The following is a 27,168-nucleotide window of genomic DNA, read 5'->3' as shown; positions in this document are numbered from 1 at the left end:
CTTCTCATTGATCAGCTCCGATTAACTTGATCTAGTGGTTTAGGTAGAATACGAGGACTGAGTGACTGTGGGGACTGAGTAACATACAAGTCAAACTTGTTCAGTGTTGGCTTCCCTATCATTTTTGCCTACTTCTTGGTCAGTCTTTGGTTGAATGGTCAAAGTCATGGCTTATTAATGTTAATAATATTAAGGTCCCTTCAGGACTGGGCATCTCTCTCTCTCTCTCTCTCTCTCTCTGTGGAATATATATATATATATATATATATAGAGGAATAATTGGATTTTTAGGTAAAATTTGATGCGAGAGTTCATTGAGTGAACTGAGCTCCAAAATGCAAGAGCATCTTCTGAGGTAGTGAGCTTGGTCGTCAAACGCATATGCTTTTTTATCTTTAGAATTTGATGAACATTATTAGAGGGAGGGAAGGATAAATTAGCCAAGATCAGTACCCCACCTTGACTAGATGCTTTTATTTTTTCCTTTTTTTTTTTGTCCTAATTATATATAAAGGCTTTTTATTTTTCTTTTGTTAGAACATTGTTTAAATGCATGGCTATGAATCTCGATTAAGACACTGGAGCAACTCTTACGTCTCGTTTGGATGTTGAGTTGAATTGTGATGAGTTAGATTTTTTTTATGGATAATAGTGAGTTAAGATGACGGAATGAATTTTGTAAAATTTACCTAAGATGAATTTAGATGTGTTTGGATGTTAAGATGAATTTAAATATATTTATAAGAAATTGAAAAAAATTATGGATCTCGCGTGTAAAGAGATGTAGAGTTAAAAAATATTATGGATCTTACGTAAAAGAATTTTTGAATTGAAATTAATTTATTGAGTTGAGTGTTTAAATATTAAATTCATCTTAAAATTAAACAAAACCGAGTTGATCTCAATTCCAAATGAGACCTTAATCTCCCACTAATATCAAGTCAAGGTCAATTAATTTTTAAGCTTTTTTTAAATATGAATCTTTAAAGCACTGAATTGAGTTTCTAATGGGTTTCTTCTGCCACCCTTAAAAGACTTTTTGCAGAGGAAAAAATACAGGATCAGGAAAGGTGGGGCTATAAAGATGAAGACATTAAATTTGTGGTTGCAATGAGCTGAAAAGGACCCATTAACTTCTTAGAAAATTTTATCTAAAAGATAAAAAGAGAATTATAAAAAACAAGTCTTAGAAAGCTAACGTGATTTGATATGTTAAATCTATCTTGTAAAAAAAATTTACAATCTGAACTAGTTGACAAATTAATTTTCACTTTATGCTAATAAGATCCCTAGTAAGTTTAATTCATCTTCATTACCATTCTCTTTATGGACTTAAACATAGGAGAATCCCATGTTGGAAGCCTCCGACCAAACTTCACTTGATTTCCAATCCATTTTGTAGGTGCCAAAAATTTTTATTTAATTTTTCTTAGGCCTCGTTTGTACAATTCAGATGAAATGAGATAAATTGAGATGTTTTATTAAAAGTTAAATAAAATATTGTTAGAATATAATTTTTTAATATAATTTTTATTTTTTAGGATTTGAAAAAGTTGAATTATTTATTATATTTTATATGAGAGTTTAAAAAAATTGTAATGATAATATGAGATGAGACAGTTTTGTGTATCCAAACCGGGCTTAGTTATATTATATAATTTTGGGTCATAATTTTAAGGACAATATTAGTAACAGCAGCCCAAAGTTAGTGGACTACCACAAAAGCCCAATTTTACAATGAAGTGGAGGCCCGTAGGTGACAAATCGGTCCATTATTATACTTCCCTCCGGCGACCAAAATAGAAAGAAACTCAATCTTAATGCTTGATTCATGTTTATTTCATCCTTCATACATTGATTGATGGGTAAGCAAGAATCTATTGGAATGGAATGTGAAGATGCCCGTTTGAAGGGTCGAGCTTTCCTTTGAAAATTGAGCTTCTATAATGCGTGTTGTAAGGCCGTGATGCCAGTTCGCGTGCTCTCGCAATGAGGAATCTGTAACGTTTATAAATTACTGTTTTTCAGTTGCAGCAATTAGCAATTTTCCCTCGTAACAAATATTGGAAACGCAGCCTTCGTTCGGAGCTTTCGTCGGTGGCTAGGGCTCTGTTGGTGGTGTATCGAGTATAGCACTTAAATGGATCCCAGATACACGGGAGAGATGTTGAAGTGAGTTTTTTTTTTTTTTTTTTTTTAAAGTGATGTCGTTTATGATCGATTTTTTATTTTGTTTTTGCTTGTTCAAGTTTTTTGTTTGTTTGTTTGTGTGAATGTCATAGTCACTTGGAGAAGCAGAGCGAGCTCCTTATGGATTCCTATAGATCAATGTCACATGAAGTGCGTAAACTTCAGGTTGTTTGTCAAGTACCCAATTGCTGTTTGATTATCACGCTGTGAAGTTAGTCTCAATCCCATTGATACTTTCAAGATAGGCAATTGGGTATCAACAGTACATAGTGTTGTTTTTTTCATGATATGCTTTTGCTTGCTTATTATGATAAGTGTGGTGACAGCTTCTTCAAGCCGTTTGGACGACTTGAAATAAAGTAGGCTCGCACAATTTCTATGACTATAGGTTAATGAACTAGGGCATCGTTAAAATGCCCAACACGATAGAAAAATTAACATTTGAATTCTTGTTTTAGGTTTTCCCATACTCGTCTTGAGGTCGTTGTTATCTGTATGAATGGACTGTTAAAAAAATTGCATCTATTGAAAGAAGAATAACTTCATGTGGCTAATCGTTTCATGTTGTTGATTTGAAAAGGCACACACTTAATCTTCTATTTATCATTTGCAGGTAGAAGAAGAAATGCTGATGCGCAAGTTTTATGAAATAATGTCAGCTCATGGTCTAACCAAAGGGTAGTTGATCTCATAGTTTATACATTATTTATAATGGTTTTTTTTTTTTTTTCAAAAAAGAGGACAATACTCCAATTTTATTAATGAACCCTCACTTATGGCGGAGGAATACCGTAATAACAACTCAACACCTGGGGGTACAACATTTATTCCAAAAACCAAAACCCAGGAATCAAAACCAGTATAATCCTCTATACAATAAACCATATAAAAAAACCTAACTTCCCTGCAAAATAAACTTATTAGTGAACAATTCTAATATAAGGAAAACCCTCTTTTTCTAGTCTTATTATACCTTTTATAAACAAAGGGAGTTCCGAAAGGGAAAACCACAAACCATTCCCACCCTTTGCTCCGCTATGAGCCAATCCATCCGCCGCTGCATTTGTCTCTCTATAAGAATGATTAATAGAATAATTGAGCCCCTCCAGCATTGTAAATATTTCATCCCAGTAATCCTCCAAATACCACAATCCACATCGCTTTGTCCTCAAACAATGAATAACCAACATTGAGTCCATTTCAATTTCCACTTCTCTCACACCCAAAGAACAAACATTACGGAGACCATATAGTAGCCCCATAACTTCTGCCGCATTATTTGAATTATGCCCAATATAGTTTGCAAAACCACAAAAAAACTCACCTTTATCATTTCTAATTACTCCACCAACACCTGAGGGAAAATATCTAATTACTTTATCATTTATGTATCAAGTGTTCTTGGGAAAATTTCTCTCATAAAAGCCCCATAAATTCACTATGATATTGAATTTCTTGTATATGAAGCAAAAATTCTAGCATATCCCTTTCATCTAGATTCTTTTTGGGTCTTTGATGATTTCTGGCTGATGGTTTGGCTTGATCCGTATATGTCATTGGTCCAACGATGTAAATCATGCAGGAAACCTTTACAGTAGAAAATATTTAAAATTTCTCATGTCATACATATTTGAATAAGCGTTGTTGCTACCGGCAGTTAAGAAGAAGTTATTTGATCACACCCTTGATTTCTTAGTATGGTGCTGCTTTCTGTAATTATTCTGTCATTTTCCGTCAATTCTGTTCAGTTAATGTCAACCCTGATAGGGATTGCTTGTGGGATGATTTACATATCATCATCAAAGGAAATTATTACCCTTTCTCTCACTCAGTGAAAACTTTAACATTAAAAGTTCATTTGTAACAATTGCTTAATTCACTAATAGAAAATATGGCTGATTATGAATCTTCAAATTGAGATCGCTCAAGGAGACAATAGTTGTCATTATTCATTTTGCCTTTAGTTTCTGTTTTTATTTCAAGTATGATGTTATAATCCGTTATGTTCTGAGGACCTTATGTCCCTCTCTGCTAGAAATATTTGTACAACACTACATGACTTCTCTTGTTTGTTTGCTGTTAGCCATTAAATATATTTACGATTCTATTGAACAAATCGTATAAACTTTCAATAAGAAGTGGATAAAGAAAACCCTTTTCTTTGACTTTGAAAATTATGGAAGGATTGTGCCAAGTGTCTCTGCGTGGTTCAAACTTGAAAGAGGCCACTTGTGCATAAAATACTGTAGGGTAGGATTGTATATTAGTCGTCCCTTCCCAGGACCCCAACTTAGGTGGGACCAACACCGGGCAAAACTCTTTATCTTTTGCTTTTAGGTTACCATATCATGAAAATTTCTTGAATCTTTCGAGGATTTGTGGCTTTCGATTGATAAGCACTATTAAGTTCAAGCTATTCCCCTGTTCTTGGATGATCTCTACCGTTTTTTTTTAACATTTGTCACCTTGTTTAGTTTCTTTAATCTTACATATATGCTTTTGCAGACTCAAGACAGAAGTAATGTTCCTGACTATGGGGAAATTGCAGACTGCAAAGTAATCATCGTTGCAACTAACAATTCACAACAGTAAGGACATGATGTTGGATTATTACAGTAAGGACATGATGTTGGATTATTACTGTCGTGGATCAATGTATATGTTTGTACTTCAGCTTGAGAAAGACCTTTTCTGCATACTCTTTGAAATGGTGGATTTTTTTTTTTATCGGTGTATAATACTTGAGAAAATTTCGTTTATGTAGTGAAGAATTTACCCATTGTAGTAATAGGATACCAAGGTTTCTATTTTCTATGCTGATTATGAATGACACATAACATAGTTGTCCCTTGGTCTTAAAAATCTTATTGATGTGTTTTTTTTTTTTTTTTTGATCACTTGACACTAGATAGTTACATAATCAAGCACAAGGATCACGTAAACAAAGGCAAGTGATGTCAGACAAATTCAAAGCTTGATAATCTGGAAATGATATGCTATCAGGGCATAAAGCTTCTCTACTAGAGGCATGGGTTAGAGATGGAAGACGGAATAAACTACACTTACATCCAATCCAACTTCTGTTTTACTGTGTTGATGAACAATCTTTACAACCCTTGGATCAATTTTTATTGTTTGAAGAAAAAAATTCAAAGATTAATGGATAAGATCATGTCAGTACAGTAAGATGAAAGTAAGAAATGCAGCATATAGCATGCTCCCTTAGGAATTGATGCTATAAAGTATGATATCAAATTATTCCCACATCAGTGCTTTTGTTGAGGCATGGGAACGGACGTGACATTTGTGGTGATGCATGTCTACACTTTTGTGTTCTACAGTCATAGCCCACCACATCAAAATGGGTAATACAGCCTTCTAATTTCCCTACCCAATAAAGTTCTTAACGGGTACCGGAAACAGCCAGCAGCTGTCATGTTTACCTTGAATTTAAAAAGAACTTACCTTTAGCATGGCATAGAGCAAGTTGATATAAATGCTCTCTTGAAATGCAATATATAATTGGGTATGATTGAGGATAATAATAACTAGAGAAATACTTCTCTTACTAACACTTCGAGTAAATGTTTAAGCAGAAAGTGCAAAAATCCAATGAAATTACCCGAAAGCTGCCATAACTTAAGGATCAGCTGGCGATTCAAAAAAAGTGTAGGCTGCCTGCAAAGAGAAAAAGAAAATAAAGCAGACAAAAGTCTCACACTCTCTCCCCTTAAATAAAGCATTTTTCTTTATTTTTTCTTTTGCTAAAGCATCAATTAGCTAAATGATGACTCAAATCATTTGGCATGATCTGATATGAAGAATATAAGACACGGATATCTATATTCTCGTACTTGTTGTCTCACCTTAACGGCATATTTCGCTTAACTATATTTAGGGGGGGCATTCTTTTTTTAATTATTTTATATTAAAGATAATCTAATTACAGATTTTTTATTGATGCATCCAAGTAAAATTTATCACATCAACTAATATATAAAAATATTAATAGTCTAATAACTATGACTCTACTTTCACAATAAATGAAGAGAGTTGTTTTGCCTTTAGAACAATTTTATTTCATACATTCATGTTGTCTAAGGGAAATCTAAATTTTAATTTACTTCAGAAGAGCACAACACATCTAAAATGATTGCAATTAAAACGAAAATCATCAATCCAATCAGGTAAGCTTTGCTTATAGGTATCTTGAATGAAGATTCTCTCGAGTTATTGTATATACATTTAAGGCATCAAATAAGGGTGTGTTTGGATATTGAAGTGAGTTGAGTTGAGTTGAGTTGTGATGATAAAATATTGTTAGAATATTATTTTTTTAATATTATTATTATTTTGAAATTTGAAAAAGTTGAATTGTTTATTATATTTTGTGTTGAGATTTGAAAAAGTTGTAATAATGAGTTGAGATGAATTGAGTTGAGTTTGGTAACCAAACGCACCCTAAGAGTGAGATAAATAAGAGACTATTCGAACAAGAACTTGAAATGATTTTTCTAAGGATAACGAACTAGGAACAAATGCTACAGCTGTGTTTGGATGTTAAATTGAGTTGAATTGAAAGTTAAAAGTTAAATAAAATATTATTAAAATATTATTTTTTAATATTATTATTTTGAGATTTAAAAAAACTAAAATTATATTTTGTATTGAAATTTAAAAAAATTATAATGATTAGATAAAACGAATGGAGATAAATTTAAGATCCAAACCAGCCCTCAAGTCCATACAAATGATCATAGCACTTGGTAAGTATCAAAAAGGTTGTTTTGAATAATCAACTACACCAACTTCAATAAATCTTTACAATATCAGTCAAAAGCATGTCAATGTTGTTCTAAATAGATTCAAACAGTCTTCTCATGAGATTCAAAAGTGCCCCCACCACATCAATCTTTATCTTTTAGCTTCAAGGATAATAATCCTCGAGAAGAAATGCAGTATCCAATGATTTTCATTTGCATAGGAGGGGTGGTCAGTCTATTATTCAATGAAAAAGTAATCTCTGTTTTCATACCAATCTAGATCTATCAATCTTGTTGGCATTTTTAAATTTCAAGAATCAAACCAGAACAATGGAGAAAAAAACCGTTCCTTTGTCCAGAAGTTTGATAGGGAACTTTGAAATCTCCATCTGTTAGAACCACGCCCTAAATCCTCAAGGTAAGATGCAAAATTAGACACACAACGAGAGCATTTTAGACCATCAGCCGGTAATTCCCACTTTATGCTCACTTTGTCAAGGGCCAAATATTACAAAAACATCATATCATCGGCAAAACAAAGGCATACAAACTTAGAAAGAATATCTTCGATTAAAAGCATAAGCAGTACTATATTATCCAGGACAGAAATCACAGGAGTCTCTATTTTCTTTTCTTTTTTGTGCATAGGGTACCACACAACTAGTCTTAACGACACAGAACTCCCGAGTCCCTCCTTATCTAACTAGAACAAAGTCACCACCTTACAGTCGGAATCCCCACATAAACTGTAACAAAACACAGAACAATCTCCCTTGATGCTTCCTCTACCGTATCTAGCTTAGAACAAACTGACAGTGAAGAAAACCTGCAAGAACCACCCTTTGTCACTACAGATTCAAAAATCCAACCAGTATTTTAAATGATAAATCTTCAGGGGTAATATTTAGATAATACGAGAAACCAGAACAAGAAAGAGGTGGCCACTTGGAAGCAAAAACTTTAAGGTAAGACAAGTAGAGGAGGACAATTACTTGGGTCAGCATTGATTAGCATAGCAGTTCCTCCGAAGCTACAAGTTCCTCCGCTCCTCTTGGTCTTCTGCCAGTAGCTATTGAAGGCATAAGAAGCATGTGCAACAACAGTATCAGGATAATAACAGTTCCCATTGGGCTGGATCTCCTCACAAGCAGCACCGCCTTTTCCACAAGCATAGTCCATTGCCTGTTGCAGTGTTTCTGCAGGAACACTAGGCTTGGCCACACACCACAGCTTCTGGACCACCCCTATCTCTGGTGCCGGGGCACTGTAAGGAGCAGGATTACAAGGAGGAGATGTGAAACCGAAAGGCGGAGTCGCTGGATCGATGACTGGAGGCATCTCTGGAGCAAAGGGGAACGACAACGATGGCGGTGAAGCTATTTGAGAGAGTGGAGGATGTGGGTTTTTGGCTACGTTGGAAGGAACAGAAAAGCCAACAGAGGATTGGAGGGGGGATTGTGCAATTTCTGGTAATGGGGTTGGCCTCGCGGGAAATGGTTCTACAAACTTGGACTCGGTGACCGCGAGCTTCCTGCGCATGGATTTTTTCTCTTTTGGACTATTGACCAACACATTGATCTTCTTGAGCTCAAAAAATCCAAGCTTTCGCATTGACTGTAAGTGATAAGACACCAGGGTCACGCTTACATCTGACAAAGGTGAGAAATTTGGATGTGGGTTCAACGAGTACGTCGAGTTGGTACTCAGCAGAAACTCTAGCAGAGGTTTTATAACCTTCTCCGCGAAATTACCTCTGTGAGAAGCAGAGTACGGGTGCAAACAGTTGGAAGAGAAAGCAGAAGAGACTTTGATTTCATTCTCCAAACCCCACCTTTTAAGAGAGTGATAAACGTTCTTGAGGGATGGCAGGATGAAATCCAACTCATGTTCGTGGCCTTTGTTGCAAAGCACAGTGTCACCCACAACAATGGTGGTGATTTTGGTGGCCGGGTAGTGAGCCAAAACATGGGTCCTGAGCCACATTTCAGCCATTAAAACACTACTGGAGACCTCATTGAGGTTTTCAGCACCCAGAGAAACAGCAATGGGAAGAGCAGAGTGAGAGGAGGCTTGGAAGAACTCTGGGCCCGTTTCGTAAAGGTTTAAATACACAACAGATTCTTGACCTGCGCCTGCAAAGAAAGAAACACAGACAATAAGGTCTTCGTTCAAGGAAAGCAAAATAAGCCCACAATGTCCTGCAAAACGACGCACTTGTTGGAACTGAGGAGATGGAGCTGTGGTTTTGGTTACCTGTTCGACTAAGTGCGCAGATAAAGAAGAGTTGAAAGAGTAACACCATCTTCAACATTTGTTCTGCAAAGACCATCGCCGGGAAGATTAGAAGAGGGAAGTGGAATGGCAGTAGAAAACACCGAAAACCCGCTCTCTGTGTCCGTCTCCCGAATGTACAGTCTTTCTAGGCTGGCTCAGAGAGTGCGCTGCAAGCCATCGGGACGTGTCACAAGATTACCTGCCACCCAATTTCCTGCGGTCGGTGCTATTTCGTTCTAACCGTTGTACCTTCGAAAGAAGGATTGCCCTTTCGCATGAAAGGAGAAAAAACAAAACTCAATTAAATAGTGAATCAACCAATTCGATGGACAATATGGCTGCGTTTAGTGCGAGGTGATACGACATCATTCGAGACGATGGGTAAGTAGTAATATTTTCTGAATTTTATTAACACGTTTTTTAATGTATTAAATAAATTAAAATATGTATATAAATAAATAAAATAAGTTGAGATATGTTTAATATTTTATATGAATTAAAAAAAATAATAAATCTGATTGATTTGAAATAAATTCGACACTCATTCCTAGCCTTAAAGAATACATATAACACATGCTTAAGAACAAAAAATAAAGAATATATAATTTTATTCTCTGAAAATCTCATTGTTATAACAATATCAATACACCCCACTTCATGCTGAATATTGATGTGAACTATTTATAATGCAATGACCAATTACAATAACAAGTCACAGCAATCGAGAGAGTTTTATAGATTTTAAGAAAGTATCTTAACTTAATTAATTTCATATCATCTAATAATTATAAATATTTTTAAAAATTATAAACAAAATATAATAAATAATTTAATTTTTTAAAATTTTTTTAATTAAAATAATTTTAAAACATAATAATTTTATAAGATTTTATTTAATTATTAACTTTCCTTTTATCTCTTCTCAAATCAATTGACTGAACAATCCTGAACCTTCAAAAACATGCCTATGGAAACGAGCCATGATTTGCTTGAACTTTGAACCGGACTAGACCATCACGGGACGCGCAAGGTGAACCACATAAATAAATAACAAATAAAACGTTACTTAACAGCGGGACCCTCTCGTACAATTATTTAGTGCCAATAGCAACCGAGCTTTTTATTTGGAGGCAATGCTATTCTGCTGCCGAACATTTACTGCTGGTGTGCCGCCAGTCTTTTTTTCTCATTTTATATTTTTTTAATATATTTAAATATATTTAAAAAATAAAAAATATATATATATATTTAAAAATACTTTCTTAATTACTAAATAAAAAAAATTTTTTTTACTAAATGATTAAAAAGACGACATATACATATTAATACTTTCCTTTTATTTGATTTGAAACGTTGGAGTCAATACAATCTTTGACTTTATGTTTTTCCCTATTCACTTATCCAAATAAATTTAAATTTATAAAACAAAAAAACTCTTTATAGAATCTTGTAATGCATAGAGCTGTAACATACAACAATAGTCGCATCTCATCTTAGCATTGGAAACTGTATTACACCCAAATCTAGTATCCCTATTTTGAAACCAACCACGCTTTTTGGCAAAATATATATTATTTTATTTTGTAGTAAATGGGAGAGAGTGCTGGTGGCCCTTAAAAAAAAAGATAACTTAGAGCACTCTCAATACTTTTTTTATTCTATTTTTTAAAATATATTATTAAAAAATATATATTTTTTTATATATATTAATTTTTACAATACGCCATACGTCAATTTATCTATTTTCTATTCTTTTAAATATTATATTCTCTATACATCATATATTTCAAATATTTCTCTATATATTATATATTTTGATAATTACAATATTTTTTTTATGCATAATGTATTATTTTAAATTACTTAAAAAAAGAGAAAAGATAAAAAATGAAAGAAGATAAAATAAGAGATACATAATAAAAAATTATTTAGAAATAATACCAAAATGATAGAGAATTTATTATAGTTGAATATAAAATAAAAATAAAATAAATGATTAAATTGAAGACATTTTTAATCATCTTTCTATATATTTAAAAAAAAAATATAAGAGTAACTGGGAGTGCTCTTAGGGGGCCGCTTTCCTAGGCCCAACAATTATCTGGCCTGCCAAATATTATGGGGGCGAGTTTTTTTTCTTGTTGCTAACTACTTACAGCTGTGCCGCCGCTAAAGCAACACTTAAAAAGACGAAAATGACATTACATAAAAGGACGAAATATTTGCCCTGTAAACTGGGGAAATGGGAAACGCATTGGAGTCACTGTCATGGAGGCAAAAAGGGAAAAGAGCTTCGTCTTGACTCTTGTCCAATTCAAAGATCTTGTCCAATTCAAAGATACAACCAAAACTTACCCTTGGATTGTTTTTACAGATTAAATAAGTTGAGATAAATTAAAATGAGAGTTAAAAATTAAATAAAATATTATTAAAAAATATATTTTTATATTATTTTTTATTTAAGATTTTAAAAATTATAATAATTAGATGAGATGAAACACATTACGTCAAACGAGATTTAAGGCATGGTTTGTTTTCACAAAATTTCTCAACTCTTCTCATCTAATCATTATAATTTTTTTAAATTTTCACACAAAATATAATAAATAATTTAATTTTTTCAAATCTCAAAACATTAATAATATTAAAAAATAATATTCTAACAATATTTTATTTAACTTTCAACTTTTAACTTTCATCCCAACTCATTTCACTTCAACTCACTATCAAAATCTCAATTAATGTTGGTTTATTTATTTTATTATTTATTTTATATCTTAACACTTCTTCTTACGTGTGGATCAGACTCTCTTTCAATAAGTAGTCCAACACTTAAAATATTTAATTAAATGAGATCGAGTGCAGAGTCAAAGTTCAAACTCATAACATCCGATACTATGTAAAATTATCACTTATCTAAAAAATTTAAAATAATAAAAATAGATAAATTTTATTATTTATTTTATATGTTAACATCACTACCTCGTATCCTATGATGTGGAGTATATATGGACGGACATTAATGGATATGTTAGTTTTTCTTTCTCTTCCCATATATATATATATATATATATATATATATATATATATATATATATATATTTTTTTTTTTCTAGAATCCCAATAGTTTTATTGTGTATGTGTTTTCCAATAAAAATAATTTTCATTTTCCTTCCACTTTCTATATAATAAACATGTTTTAATTCTTTTTCATCTTTTCCAATAGAATTATCTAGTAATTAGTGCATCCCATTCCCTGATCCATTCTTACGAATCTTAACCCTGATTGGCATCATTATAAAACCGATCCAAAGTTCGTGATATATTTTTTTTTATAAAGTAAATATATCGTATTTTATATACATAAAATCATGACATTTTATAGATTTATTTTTGTACACGTATCAGTTCTTTTTTTTTTTTTATGTCCTTAGGAATTTTCTTCTTCCCTATGCGTCCTTTACCTTAGTCTGGTTTGATTGGAAGGCTACAAAGCAGAGCTAGATGCTTGACTTGCGGCATTGAGATTAAAGATTGCATGTACAGCGAAACGTGGCATAAGTTCGCCGCACTGTAGCTCGATAAGTTGTCGGAGTAGTACTGGTTCTTCCTTTTGTGATCCAAAGTTCGCTTGAGATGATGATTCTTACAGCAAGAATCAAGCATTAATCATTATATATGATTTAGTCCAAAAGTTGATTTCGGGGGAAGAAAACTGAAATTGTGATTAAAATATGCATTATTTTTGCTTGAGAATTACTTGTGAGGCATTCATGGAACAGGAATTGATGTTTAAAACTCCGGAAATTGTTAATATTCCCATACGCCAAGACACGCAGACCAAAAGAGTAGTGCAATGTTACAACTAAAGAACATACCCAAAAAGTATATACAGTACATGAACAATATTCATTGTAGTTATTTAGCACGATTTATGAAAGTTGAATCAAAGAGATGCTGATCAAGTCACTTGATTAATTGAAATATTATATATTTTACTTAATATATATATATATATAAATGTTAAATGTACTTACAAAAAACTTACTTCTCCACATGTCAGTTATTGATATATTAAAAATCATAACATTCAAAATTCAAAATTTAAATTTTAAAAGAAAATTAACAAAATAAATGTTTTAAGTAAAAGTATAAATAAAACTGTAAGTACATGTAGCAGTACTCATATATATATATATTTCCATTCAACCACTAGGGAAGTTTGTCATATTCATTTGGATTGTAAGATAGATAGTAAGATCCCAATCAGCAAGAAAGTCCAAATTAAAATAATATTGCTTAGCCAGCGTACCCTTAGTACATTCCAGCTCTAAAAATTTAATTATTAAGTGCTGCTTTCCTTGGCAATGTTGTCTTTGGACTAAGACTTTGATGCGATACTATGATAAAATGAGGCACTTTTTTATGATTTGAAGGTTTCAACATGGTCTCCTTTTATATAAATATAACAACCACCAAATAATTTGGACCAATTATCAACAAGCTCATGAAGCTGTACGAGCCATAAGGTCTTCAAATCTACAGTCTTGGAAAGTTGTCGGTCAATAGGAGCTAAGTAAGAACTTGAACAGGCAAATCAATATTTTTTAATCTTAACCTTAATCTATTGGGTTAATTATAGAGTTACTATGCCTCCTTTACATTCTAAAACGTTACCTAGCTATTGTGGAGTCTAAGTGACCTACAAGAAAAAAAATTATCTGTAACGTGTTATTTAATTGCGACGAAAATAGTTTTATTTCAATAAAAAATAGTTATTTTCGAATCGATGACAAATAAGTATTTTTCTTTGTAGTGCATATTTATTTGAATTGGTAAGTAATGTGTTCAATTTTGAGAGATTTTGGTGATGAAATTTCATAAAATTCTAGAATTGAAAGCAATTTTATACAAATCCAGTTTGTATTTTTTTTTAATAATTAATAAAAAAGAAGAAGATAAAGGGTAGATAGGAGATTAATACTCCATACCTAAACATAATTATAATTACACTCGACTGATGCAATCCTTAATACGTTTCTTCTATATTGTCAGTCAATGATGTTCCTACAAAATTATTGATGAGGTAAATGGCTTGCCAAATTAGTGAAAATACCAAATTACCAATCACTTAATAACACTAATCCCAGTTGAAAAAGAAGGAGCGAGAAAGTTATAAAAGGATAGCATTGTCTTTTAAGTTCGTGGCGGTGAAAAAATAAAAAAAATAAAAGAGAAAAAGGAAAAAAGTAAATGCAATTGGACGTGTGCATGTCCCCTTCCTTCCTTCCCCTACAAGGGGACTCAGGGGTCGGTCGGTGGACCAATCTATTCTAACAAGGAAAGCACGAAAGCATAAAACGTTAACTTAGCCCATCCCAACTTTTCGGCCCCCAGTTTCCACCTTTGACCTTTAACCCAACCCCCCCGTCATGGCCAAAGAAACTTTAATTTAATTTTTAATTTTCCCTCTCTTATGCACGATGTGTTCAGATTAAACAAACAAATTTTTTAGTCAAATTCACAGCAGTGCTAAAAATTTAAAATAATATAATTTTTTTAATATTTTAAATATATATAAAATGTTTTTATTAATTAGAATAATATAAAATTGTAAAAATATATGAAACGGGGCGGAGGAGGGAAGAAGTACTAAAGGGGACCCAAATATAATTATTAAAAAGCAAGGAGTAAAATGAAAAACTTAACTTAGTGGAGATGGAATATGTGCTTTGCTTTGCTTTCTCCCTCCGCCTCGGCGTCCACGTAAAGGAAAGTAAAATTCCATTAACTATATATATATATATATATATATATATATATATATTTATATATTCCTAGCCGAGGAGGTAGGACACCAAAGTGACTAGATTTTGTTTGAAAAGTAAATTTATCTTAATTTATTTTAATTTATTATTATAATTTTTTTAAATTTTAATATAAAATATAATAAATAATTTAATTTTTTTAAATCTTAAAATAATAATAATAATAATAAATAATATTTTAATAATATTTTATCATCTCAATTCAACTCAACTTAACTTAATTTAATAATCAAATAACTCTTAATTTATTTCTTTTAACATCACCGTCATCTTCGGGGTCTCTTTTTTATTTTTAATAAAATACGAAACGCAACAGCAAAGGTGATTCTCTCTACCACGTGTCATTTATAGCCGTTTATAAATGTTATAAATTAGTGAAAAGTATTCATCATTTAATATCTTATCATATCACAAAATTGATAATTATATATTTTTAATTTTAAAATTATTGGCATTGTTAGATAGATAAATAAATAAATGAGAAAATAAAAGATGCTGCTATTTGCTGTCGTCAGCTCCTTGGGCAACCCAGATCTTTACAGCCCAGAAAAAGAACCTTCTCCTCTCTTTTTCTCTTTCATTCTCTCCCACACGCAGGCTCACCTAACACAAGATTTCCGAGACGATAACCAGAGATGAATTGGGAGAAAGAAAAAAAATTATTTAGAGAGACCGAGAAAAATTCGCCATGAAAGCAACTCATCATCCTTTGAGCTTCTTTTTTATTCTTCTGTCTTTCGCTGTTATCTCCAACGTGTTTGCTGCTACTCTAAATTCTACCAGTACTCTTCTTCACACTCTAACTCACCGGAGAATTCTTCACCAACCATTGTTCCCCGTAGGGTCGGCCCCCCCACCTGAGTCTAATCCGCCTCCTCCACCACCACCACCACCACCACTATCGGACCCGAGCTCCGAGTACCCTTTCTTCCACGAAGGCGGGTCTCCCCCGGATCAGATTCAACCGCCACCTGTCTCGTCTTCCAATGGCAACACCATGCCAATCCCGGTGGCAACGCAGCCTGCGAAGCAAACCAAAACCGTCGCGATTGCAATCTCCGTCGGGATTGTCACTCTGGGAATGCTCTCCGCGCTTGCATTCTTCCTCTACCGGCACCGTGCCAAACACCCCGGCGACTCTTCCATAAAACTCGTAGGAGGACGCAGTTCCGAGAGGTTCACGGGCGAAAACCGAGTCCCCCCGTTGGAATTCCTTTACATTGGAAACGTGGAACCGAGCCGGAGTTCCATCACAGAGGCCAGCGGAGCCAATGGAGTGGGAGCAAACAATAACAGGTCCCCTTATCACAAGCTCAATTCGATTAAAAGATCGGATCGGTACCGCCCAAGTCCCGAGTTGCAGCCGTTGCCGCCTTTACCCAAGCCTACCGAGGTGAATTCCCCGTCAGCCAGGTCCTCGTCCGACGATGAAAGCCACGACATGGCGTTTCATTCGCCCAACTGCTCCTCGATCAGTTACGAAGATACTAGCTACTATACGCCGAGTTCCCGTACTCTAAGCTACACGCCTTGTAACGACAACAATGGCGGATCGGTCCAGGCTATTCCCGTCATTCCCCATTCCAAAAGAACTTCCCCTAAATCCCGGTTCTCGTCTTCATCCCCGGTCATGATACCGTCATTAATTAAGCAGGCTCAGCCCCCGCCTCCGCCCCCGCCCCCGCCTCAGCCTCCATCTTCGCCACTACAGGCTCAAGTGGTGGAGACCCAAGAAGCAATTTCATATCCTCCCGTAAGACCAAAGTTTTCGTCACCACCGCCACCACCTAACATGGCGCGGCTTCAGTCGATAAGCATCCCATCCAAGCAAGTTTCAGTAACTACAGTTCCGCCCCCGCCCCCGCCACCGCCCCCGCCTCGGCCTCCGCTATCAACGCCAACTCCTCCTCAAGTATCGAGGAAGTCACTATCCTGGACTTCAAGCCCCAAAGCCACTTCTTCTTCTGAGAATGGGATAACAAAGACTACAGCAACTCAACGAATAAGTGAGAGTGAGAGGAGCTCTTGTGAGAGGCAGCTTGATTGGGATGATGACAAGGAAGGAGCAAAACCGAAGTTGAAGCCCCTGCATTGGGACAAAGTTCGGGCAACCTCAGAACGAGCCACGGTGTGGGACCAGCTCAAATCAAGCTCCTTTCAGTAAGTGGCAGCAGTAAGAGTTCGAGTTTATTTATTCCAAAATGTTAAACTGAAGTTATTTGATGAAGTATAACGTTCTTCTGATATTGGCAATGCTTCATTTGCTTTACAGATTGAATGAGGACATGATGGAATCTCTTTTCGGCTGCAATTCTGCGAATTCGGTTCCTAAAGAGCCTACTAGAAAGTCGGTTCTCCCTCCTGTGGAACGGGAAAACAGGGTGTTAGACCCAAAGAAGTCCCAGAACATCGCTATACTATTAAGAGCACTGAATGTGACGCGGGACGAGGTGTCCGAAGCTCTTTTAGATGGTGAGTAATCTCTTTTTCGACTTTCGCATGTCCGATCAGCGATTAAATTTCGTATCCTACTTAGTTGATAGAGCAATAGATATGGTAGAATAGCTAACGATAAGGTAGAATAATAAATTTCCCTGCTTCATGGTGTGAATGCTGATAGATACTTCCGATTTACTTTTTTATTGGTTGAACTTGCAATATACTTTGCAATGCTTAGAAGAATTGTCCAAGTTACAGATTGTGCTGTGTATATAATTTTCTTGAGGTAGCAGGGACTTAATTGGATCTTGACTTATGGACAAAAGGGGAGAAGGTGGAAGATATCAAAACAAATATAAGAGTTGAGGAACTTAGATGAAAAGTCACAATGATTACAAAATGAAATGATAGTTGAAACAGTTGTAACGTGCCACTTACATCATTATGTTTGATTTCAATTAATCATGTGAAATCCTCATCAATATGACCACACTGCTTTGTAAAATGAATATTTTCCGAAAGCAACCAATTCAGACCAAAAGAATATAAATTGTTTCTGAAATTATGAATGGGTACTTAAGCTTTTGGGTATTTATAAATACTAGATCATTGTATTGGGCATGCTGCAACCAATAGTACTCTAGATGGATTATTCTTTATCTCTGTAGATAAAGCCTGACCCACAGTGCTTTGTTACTTTTCACTTTCTCTACGTCAATTTCAGAAAGTGAAAAACTTATGTAAGAACCAGGGTTCTAAAGCCTTCATTCATGTTTGCATTGACACTTAAACACCAAACATTAACCACAATCACTTCCAGCGTCTAAAGAAATCCAATCAAACATAGTGGCCAAGCAACATATTTTTCTTTTATTATTATTTTTTTATAAGAGTGGCCAAGCAACAACTAGAGCTACATTTGGGTAGTGAGGTGATCTCATATGGTCTGTGAATAGGAGTAAAGTGGTGAAAAGTAATAATAAAATATTGAATAGTAGTGAAAAGTAGGTGAAAAATAATGATAAAATATTGAATATCACTCTACTACCCAAACACAGCCTTAAGTGACACTTTGAATGTATCTGAAAAGTAAAGTGGGAATTTAACATATGAATTTTGCTTAAAGGGAGATAATTTTCATAAAACCTCTTTTACAGATAGTGCAACTCAATGGCCTTTTTAGAAATTCACAAGAACCATTGCAAAAAGGGATCCATATTAAAAACTCTCCACATATATTACTACTTAAAAAGTTACATGAAGCAATGATGGTTGCTCTCAAATTGCAACTACTTTGTTAGTGAAAGCATTTCCTGCACTTGACAATACACAGAAACCACACTGTTCACATATTTACGGTATATTGGAGAACAAGATCATCAGAAGATGTGTATAAATGCTGCAAAATTCAGTTCGTTTCACATACAACATTGCACAAGAACATATATAATAAACAGAAAATACACACCAATGTAAGATCTTATATTCAGAAAAGTTAATTTCACAAGGAGCATCCCACGTTTTACACAATGAGATCTTCTGTTAAGACTATAATTATGTAGCTTATGCCAAATCAGCATAGCTCCGTCTATCTATTGTTTGCCCCCTTAGCATCCATGCTAAGCCTTACTTCTATTCAATCGGATTCACCAAGCTAACCATTTAAGTACTCCGAATAACTGATATAACATATACCGGTGGTTGTTTCCAAATGTTCTAATCTTTTATTATTTTTTCTTCCTTTTTTCAAATGATACATGCACAAACGTCACCTAGAAACCAGTAGAAACTGATGTAATGAAAACATATTTGCTAATACATTGGCATTTGGCTTTAACCTTGAAAACTTATATTTTACAATTCCATTCCACTACTAGTATGTCTGAAGAATTGAAGAAAGAGACAAAAGCAGATTTCTCCAAATGTTTACTAATGTCTTTGCCTTTTCATCCAACTTTCCATAGTTCCTGCATTTCCTAATGCTGCATCACATGCATTATGTGTTTGCCTGCAACAGGTAATCCCGAAGGCTTGGGTGCTGAGCTTTTGGAAACACTGGTAAAGATGGCTCCAACTAAGGAGGAAGAGATAAAACTTCGAGACTATCGTGGTGACATCTCAAAACTAGGGTCTGCGGAGCGATTTCTCAAGGCAGTTTTGGATATCCCATTTGCGTTCAAAAGAGTTGAAGCCATGCTGTACAGAGCTAACTTTGATACAGAAGTTACATACCTGAGAAAGTCTTTTCAAACCCTTGAGGTATTTTGGCTGAAAGTTAATTATTAACAAGGTTCAATTCTGTGTTATTTAGTCTGTTAATGTCATCAATTTTGACTCATAGAAGCTCACACGCCTAGATTTATCATCTGTCAGGCAGCGAGTGAAGAATTGAAGAACAGTCGATTGTTCTTCAAACTCCTTGAAGCTGTTCTCAGGACAGGAAACCGAATGAATGTTGGAACCAATCGTGGTGATGCCAAAGCTTTTAAACTTGACACACTCTTAAAACTTGCAGATATAAAGGGAACAGATGGGAAGACCACATTGCTCCACTTTGTGGTCCAAGAGATTATCAGATCAGAAGGAACCGGCACTGATTCAACAAATGAGAATGTCCAAAACAAAATGCATTTAAAAATAGAAGATAATTTCAAGAAACAAGGGCTGCAGGTTGTGGCTGGGTTAAGCAGAGACCTCGGCAATGTCAAGAAAGCAGCAGGAATGGACTCAGATGTTTTGAGCAGCTATCTCTCTAAGCTTGAAATGGGACTTGACAAAGTCAGATTGGTTTTGCAATGTGAGAAGCCAGATATGCAAGGGAGATTCTTCAACTCAATGAAACTATTTCTGAAAGAGGCAGAAGAGGAAATTGTTAGAATCAAGGCTGATGAAAAAAGGGCATTGCATATTGTAAAAGAGGTCACAGAATATTTCCATGGAAATGCTGCAAAGGAAGAAGCTCATCCATTCAGAATTTTCATGATTGTAAGAGATTTTCTTGGCATACTGGATCAAGTGTGCAAGGAAGTCGGGATGATGCAGGATAGAACAATGTTGGGTTCCGCCCGATCCTTTCGGATATCTGCAACTGCTTCACTACCAGTTCTCAATAGGTATAATGTGAATCACGACAGAAGCTCGGATGAAGAAAGCTCGTCTCCTTGAGATCCTGTTAATATGACATAATGAACCTCTTAGAGAGACAATCACATAAGTAGATACTTCCTTTGTTATAGACTCATATCAGAGGAGTAGAATGATGGAGATGTGAAAGCACTTCAGAAGGAGTTTGTCAGTCATAAAAATCCCAGTCTACACATAGAGGCAACATTCAATAATTAACAAGACAAGGCTTCCAGAAGAACTGTGTTCTGGTGTGATCACAGATGCATACAGTCAAATCTTGGACATCGATTATTTGTACTACTATGATAGAAGAGCAAAATGAGTGAGCGGTTCATCCAATTGGAAGGAAAAAGGGGGCATCAAAAGACAAGGACGTAGTGTATTCCCTTCACCGAAGTGCACGGCCAGCTGAGTAATTTCTAAATGAAAAAAGGGAAAAACAGACATTTTTTCGTCGATCCAAAGCATATTTTATAGTTAAGATAGGTTCCCTTTTTTTAGATCAGATTCCCACACATTTTCAAGAGATCAGATGTTTTGTTGTTTTACCTATGATGCCTTGATCTGCATTTATTTGATAAGTTATTAATAATAAGTTGCAGTTTTTTCAGCAGTTCTTTTAATGACCCACTAAATGATTACAATTTACTAGCACCTCACTCTCGATATGGTATTGGTACCAACATACTATAACCTATACTTTACCATGTGGCAATTTGCAGAATATCATATCTGATGGGTGCCCCAGTCAACCTCCATGTTGTTTTAAATTGTTCAGTGGCAGTGGAATACTAAGCTAGCAGTCCTCTTTTTCTTTTTCTTTTTCTTTTTCTTTTTGGGTACATTTCAGATCTCAATTGCTTACCAACTACGCCTACCTCACACAACGAAAATGATGAGACATTGTTGCGGATTCCTCGTGCCATACTTGAAAGGAGGGTGAGCAAACGTCGCAAAGAAGTTTTGATCTGATGGCAAGGACTATCACCTGTCCAGGCTACATGGGAGGACTATTGCGAAGAAGTAATCACCATTTTCTTCACTGTGATTATAGTCAAATATAGGTTCGACTATATTATTAATATTATTATTTAAAAAAATAATAATATTAAAAAATATATTCTAATAATATTTTATTTAACTTTTTAACTTAAAGTATCGTTTAGATTTTTAGATGAGTTGAGATGAGTTGTGAATAATAGTGAGATTTGTAAGTTAAAATTGATGAATAGTAATAAATAGTAGTAAGATGAGTTGAGATGGTTTGCGAATACAAATCAGATTTAAATCTCAACTCATCTAGAAAAATAAACGCAAACGAGCCATTCCATGTTACTCTTTATTTTAAATTGTAATTTATAACTACAAAAACGTACTAAAAGAACATGAAAGCTCCATTTATGACGCCTGCAGTCTTTCATCTCTTAAAGGAAGAAGTGGCGGGTGGTGCTTTTATCAAATGGAGAGCTCGTGATTCATGGCAACCGGCAATGGTGAGAAGAAACGAAACCGTCCCGCTACCCACTCTACTCTTGGGGACAACAAAGTAACCAACGGCATATCTTTTCATGCTAAAGACGTGCTGTTTCCAGCAAAGGAGAAAGGTAGATGGTTATGGAGTCGTTTGGAGCCACATTCCCCCTTCTCATTGAATTCTAAAGATAAATAGCGAGGCATTAATATCTAGTTATTTAATAAAAAATAAAAGCTTAAATTTTAAAAACGTTTTTTTTTTTTTTTTTTATTTGTTTTGGATGATTGTTATTGTAGTTTGCTAGACAGTTTTTAGCAACAAGTGGATGTATTAGATATATGGAATGGGATATCCTGTGCAATGTCTGACTGTTTCTCGGTTTTTTATTTGATGAACAATGATTTCCCGATTTTGTCAAAATAGATGGCCACTTGTTTGTTAAATCAGCCTTGACAATGCCTCAAATTAAGCAAATGTCAAATCAGCTAAAAGATTATTCAACTCCAACTCCAACAACAGCCTTTGTGAGTTGCATATGACTGTACTAGTACTGTTTATATAGTGAAAACATTTTATTTTCTCTCGTCCTATTTTATTATTATAATTATTTTAAATTTTTATACAAAATAAAATAAAGAATTTAATTTTTTTAAATTTAAAATAATAATAATATTAAAAAATAACATTCTAATAATATTTTATTTAATTTTTAATTTTCATTTAAAATCATCTCATTTTATCTCACTATACAAACTGCACCTTAGAGCTCTTTTCATGTTTTGGCTTTTATGAAACCTTTCATATTAATTAGAAGTTTTGGTTTTAATATGAAAAATTCTATTCATCATCCTTACAGGCCACACATCACATTTTTTTTTAAAAAATTTTTTTCTTAGTAAATGTGTGATATATAAATGATAAGTAGAATAATTCAATTAGTTTAAGAAGAATAAAACTAAAAATTCTTTTTAAAAAAAGAATGGAGTGTGTGGAGATAATGGATAGCAAAACTCATTTAACATTAAGTTCACTCTTATGTATTTGCTACATAATATAATATTTTACAAAGGATGAAGCTTTTATGTATGTTGGTTGCATCATGAAGTTTTGTTTTAATTTAAGACTATAACATATCTGATTCATGAAAATGATAGGTTAGCCAAAAGAATTTTTTGTCTTTTAGGTTCACGAACAAACTTGACTTCAGGGCCATGAGTCTGTATTTCATTGGGAATGACGATATTATGAGGCCATGGAGAAGGAGCAATATTGCAGGAGGTTAGGGTTACATGGCACGAAGACAGCTGAGAAGACAAGGTAGAAGTGAAGTGAAGTGAGTTCGTATGAAAGTCAAGTGAAGTAAAACACCTGGTAACAAAACGCATAGCAGCAGCCAAGATTGAAAGCGCACCGTTTCGTTATGTCCAAAGCGCACCGTTTCGTGGGATATTAAAACTCACCGTTTGCTTTAGTCCAGTTATTGCATTTCGTATTTGTATTTCTTTAAGTATTCTAGAATGTGGTATTTCATTTTCTTCTTTATTCTGTTATGAGTCAGGACACGTGTCCATATGTTATTGCTTGGGTTAGTTACTCCTGCGTGGGTATTAGGAGGAGTCTGGTGCACAAGAAACACTATATGACAATTATCCTGAAGAATATTGAATCAAGCTTTTGGGAGGTTAAGGAGCCCTCGAAGAACCCTATATCCATTTCGTTATTCCATTCCAGTTTCCTGAACATTCTTACAAACACATCACCTGCATGCATTTTTCCACCATTTTATCAACCCAGATCAAGAGCTTTACCATCCATTTACAACATATACAACACAGGAACCTTACAAGTGGTATCTAGAGCCTAACGTCCTAATGGCTGAAAATATCCGCACCAAGCAGCAACAGCAAGATATGCTACTTCAACATGATCAAGCTATTCATAATATGAGCGAACAGATGCACCAAATTTCTGAGATGCTAAGAACAGTTTTAGCAAATCAGGCCCAGACCATCAACCGTGACCACCAAGAGAGACATGAGACAAACCATGATGTAGAAACTGAGAGGGAGCAACGTAGGCAAGTGCCCAGGGGAGTCAAGTTAGATTTTCCTCATTTTCGTGGATAGGACCTAGCAGGATGGGTTTTCAAGATGAACCGCTACTTTACATTTTATCAAACACCTACTGCTCAAAAGCTTTTAATGGCTTCATACCACATGGAGGGGGAGGCTCTCACGTGGTACCAAGATGCGATTGATACAGGGCAGTTTACGGACTAGCAAACCTTCACTGAAGCACTTCAACTACGATTTGGCCCAACAGCGTATGACGATCCAATGGAGTCTTTCACCAGGCTGAAACAAACGTCGACGGTGGCTGTGTATTAGGTTCAGTTTGAGTCTCTCTCAAACCGACTTAAAGGGCTATCCGACACCCATAAGTTGAGCTGCTTCCTCAGCGGCCTCAAAGATGAAATCCGTCTTCCTCTTCGTTTGCTCAAACCAGCGAACCTCAACATAGCATTTAGCCTCGCAAAAATACAAGAAGAATTTTGGGTTAGTACAAGAAGAAATGTTAAACCATGGGGAGACCGAAATACTTATCAGCACATCACAGGAAATCAGTGGTCAACTCCTAACACAAGTATCACTCAAACCCCAAAGTCACCAACCCCCATGAGGAGGGTGTTACCAAGCCATATGGATGATAAACGGAAGCGTGGATTATGTTTTCATTGTGAAGAAAAATGGCATTTGGGTCATGTGTGTAAATCTCCAAAGATTTACTTTCTACAAGCTGCTGACCAGAACAGTGAGCAGAAGGGTGATGAAGTGTTTTATGACTCCACGGATATGACAGAAACAGTACCACCAACTACACCCGATGGCCCAACAATTACACTGAATGCATTGACAGGTACTCCTTGCCCTAAAACTATGAGATTACATGGCCGTATTGGTACTGCATCTGTGCTCATTTTACTGGATACAGGAAGTACTCATAACTTCCTGGACCCATCTATTGTTACAAAAGCTAACCTGCCAATTAATAGTGAGCTAAAGTTAAAAGTGCAAGTGGCTAATGGTGTAGTGGTAGAAACCTTGGGATCTTGTGATGAAATAGCTACGAGAATTCAATGGGCTTGTTTTCAACCCTCTTATTTTGTATTATCCCTAGCTGGTTGTGATGGAGTCTTGGGAATTCAGTGGCTCGAGTCCCTAGGTTCCATTAATTGGAATTTTTCTGCCTTACAAATGCAGTTTTAGTGGGAGGGTAAAACAATTATGTTTAAGGGCCTTCAACTACAACAAACTTCATTCTCTAATTGTCACAAAATGTTTCTGAACTCATGTTATAAAGGGAATAGGTTAATTCTACAGTTACAAGCCACACCTGCATTGTTGGATAATGAGGTGAACCATCCAGAAATCAAACAAGTGTTATCAGATTTTGCCCAGATCTTTGATGAACCTACGGGGTTGCCACCCATTAGGTCTCATGACCATCGTATTGTACTCAAGGAGGGTACTAGTCCCATTTCTACACGGCCTTATCGCTACCCTTTCTACCAGAAGTCAGAAATAGAGAAAATAGTGGCTGAATTACTCAAACCAGGTGTCATTAGACCAAGCTCTAGTCCCTTTTCTTCACCTGTTTTATTGGTCCGTAAAGTTGATGGGAGTTGGCGTTTATGTGTCGACTATAGGGCACTAAACCAGGAAACGATTAAGGACAAGTTTTCCATCCCGGTGATTGATGAACTCCTAGACGAACTACATGGGGCAGCAATGTTCTCAAAGCTGGATCTTAGATCCGGCTATCATCAAATAAGGGTAGTACCAGAGGATATCCCAAAAACGGTTTTCTGAACTCATGATGGGCATTATGAGTTCTTAATAATGCCCTTTGGACTTACCAATGCACCCTCCACTTTTCAAGGACTCATGAATACAATTTTTAGGCCATATTTACGAAGATTTGTCTTAGTATTTTTTTGACGATATATTGGCGTATAGCCAAACCCTGGAACAACACATTGGGCATCTCAAAGTGGTCTTACAAACCTTATCTACACACTGCCTATTTGCTAAATTATCCAAGTGTCAATTTGGAGTGGCCGAAGTGGAGTATTTGGGGCATATAGTTTCTGGTAAGGGTGTTAAAGCTGACCCAAAGAAGGTACAAGTAATGGTGGAGTGGCCAACTCCAGTGAACACTAAAGCTTTAAGAGGCTTCCTAGGCTTGACAGGGTATTATCGGAAATTTATAAGGAGTTATGGCCTTATTGCAGCCCTACTTACTGCTCTGCTGCGAAAGAACTCTTTTCATTGGGATGATAAGGCTAATGAGGCATTTTTGAAACTTAAGGCAGCAGTCTCAACTCCACCCGTGTTAAGGTTGCCCGACTTTTCACAAAAATTCGTTATTGAATGTGATGCAAGTGGATGTGGGGTGGGGGCTGTATTAATGCAAGACGGCCAACTTATTGCCTATTTAAGCAAGGCATTGAAAGGGAAGGCGTTGACCCTGTCTACTTATGAAAAAGAGCTCCTAGCTCTAGTCACTGCAGTTCACAAATGGAGACCCTATTTATTGGGTCAGACCTTCATTGTTAAAACCGATCAGCAGTCACTCAAGTACCTCTTGGAACAAAAGGTGGGCACGGTTAAACAGCAAAAATGGATCACAAAATTACTGGGCTATGATTTTACAATTCGATACAAGCAAGGGAGCGAAAACAAAGTGGCTGATGCCCTCTCTCGAAGGCATGAACCAGATCTGATTCAAGGGGGATTCCTAGGTCTTCTTACATTTCCCACTCCCATGTGGATTGATGAACTAAAAGCTACCTATGCAGCCTCGCCTGAGTTAAATAAGATTATACAGCCGCTTACTACAGGTCAGCAAGGGCCTAAAGGTTATGTTCTGAAGCAAGGGTTACTCTTCAAAAAAGGCAGGTTGGTAATTGACCCTCAGTCCTTGTTTAAGGCTAAGGTCCTCAATTATATTCACTCAGATCCACAAGCAGGCCACTCGGGCTACTTGAAGACATACTAGAGAGCGAAAAGAGACT

General features: G+C 35.4%; 3 protein-coding genes across 4 annotated transcripts; 2 read left to right on the top strand and 1 right to left on the bottom strand.

The window, feature by feature from the left end:
- Positions 1-1,820: 1,820 nt before the first annotated feature.
- Positions 1,821-5,117, top strand: LOC121248642. Of its 2 annotated transcripts, XM_041147177.1 has the most exons (6): positions 1,821-2,000; positions 2,076-2,172; positions 2,283-2,355; positions 2,804-2,866; positions 4,693-4,778; positions 5,099-5,117. In XM_041147177.1, the coding sequence occupies exons 2-6, from the start codon at positions 2,141-2,143 to the stop codon at positions 5,100-5,102; spliced, it is 258 nt and encodes an 85-aa protein (XP_041003111.1). In that variant the 5' UTR covers positions 1,821-2,000; positions 2,076-2,140; the 3' UTR covers positions 5,103-5,117. The 2 variants fall into 2 exon arrangements, with proteins under 2 accessions (XP_041003111.1, XP_041003119.1); XM_041147185.1 differs by lacking the exon at positions 5,099-5,117 and having other exon boundaries at positions 1,844-1,955; positions 4,693-4,801.
- Positions 5,118-7,504: 2,387 nt separating this feature from the next.
- On the bottom strand, positions 7,505-9,570 carry LOC121239323 (glucan endo-1,3-beta-glucosidase 13). Its single transcript, XM_041136549.1, has 4 exons — positions 9,324-9,570; positions 9,207-9,284; positions 7,946-9,085; positions 7,505-7,779 (listed from the first exon to the last, which is right to left on the bottom strand). Exons 2-4 carry the CDS (start codon positions 9,280-9,282, stop codon positions 7,748-7,750), a joined length of 1,248 nt encoding a protein of 415 aa, XP_040992483.1. The 5' UTR covers positions 9,283-9,284; positions 9,324-9,570; the 3' UTR covers positions 7,505-7,747.
- A 6,007-nt stretch (positions 9,571-15,577) lies between these two features.
- On the top strand, positions 15,578-21,230 carry LOC121265929 (formin-like protein 6). The gene is made up of 4 exons (XM_041169589.1): positions 15,578-17,215; positions 17,328-17,527; positions 19,512-19,753; positions 19,868-21,230. The coding sequence occupies exons 1-4, from the start codon at positions 15,744-15,746 to the stop codon at positions 20,657-20,659; spliced, it is 2,706 nt and encodes a 901-aa protein (XP_041025523.1). The 5' UTR covers positions 15,578-15,743; the 3' UTR covers positions 20,660-21,230.
- The last annotated feature ends 5,938 nt before the right edge of the window (positions 21,231-27,168 follow it).

Source organism: Juglans microcarpa x Juglans regia, chromosome 1D, assembly GCF_004785595.1.
Source record: "Juglans microcarpa x Juglans regia isolate MS1-56 chromosome 1D, Jm3101_v1.0, whole genome shotgun sequence".
Lineage (NCBI taxonomy): Eukaryota > Viridiplantae > Streptophyta > Magnoliopsida > Fagales > Juglandaceae > Juglans > Juglans microcarpa x Juglans regia.
The sequence above is the reverse complement of the archived record's forward strand: the minus strand, read 5'-3'. Positions and strand labels throughout refer to the sequence as shown.

What these genes read in the sequence shown, in the direction of transcription:
- LOC121248642 (XM_041147177.1), top strand. Translation starts at nt 2,141, where the DNA reads ATGGATCCCAGATACACGGGAGAGATGTTGAA. An exon ending in ATGAAGTGCGTAAACTTCAG is followed by an intron (nt 2,356 to 2,803) that starts GTTGTTTGTCAA and finishes TATCATTTGCAG; the next exon opens with GTAGAAGAAGAAATGCTGAT. An exon ending in CAGCTCATGGTCTAACCAAA is followed by an intron (nt 2,867 to 4,692) that starts GGGTAGTTGATC and finishes TATATGCTTTTG; the next exon opens with CAGACTCAAGACAGAAGTAA.
- LOC121239323 (XM_041136549.1), bottom strand. Translation starts at nt 9,282, where the DNA reads ATGGTCTTTGCAGAACAAATGTTGAAGATGGTGTTACTCTTTCAACTC. An exon ending in CTGCGCACTTAGTCGAACAG is followed by an intron (nt 9,086 to 9,206) that starts GTAACCAAAACC and finishes CTTTCTTTGCAG; the next exon opens with GCGCAGGTCAAGAATCTGTT. An exon ending in GCTAATCAATGCTGACCCAA is followed by an intron (nt 7,780 to 7,945) that starts GTAATTGTCCTC and finishes TGGTTCTTGCAG; the next exon opens with GTTTTCTTCACTGTCAGTTT.
- LOC121265929 (XM_041169589.1), top strand. Translation starts at nt 15,744, where the DNA reads ATGAAAGCAACTCATCATCCTTTGAGCTTCTTTTTTATTCTTCTGTCT. An exon ending in CTCAAATCAAGCTCCTTTCA is followed by an intron (nt 17,216 to 17,327) that starts GTAAGTGGCAGC and finishes TTTGCTTTACAG; the next exon opens with ATTGAATGAGGACATGATGG. An exon ending in GTCCGAAGCTCTTTTAGATG is followed by an intron (nt 17,528 to 19,511) that starts GTGAGTAATCTC and finishes TGCCTGCAACAG; the next exon opens with GTAATCCCGAAGGCTTGGGT.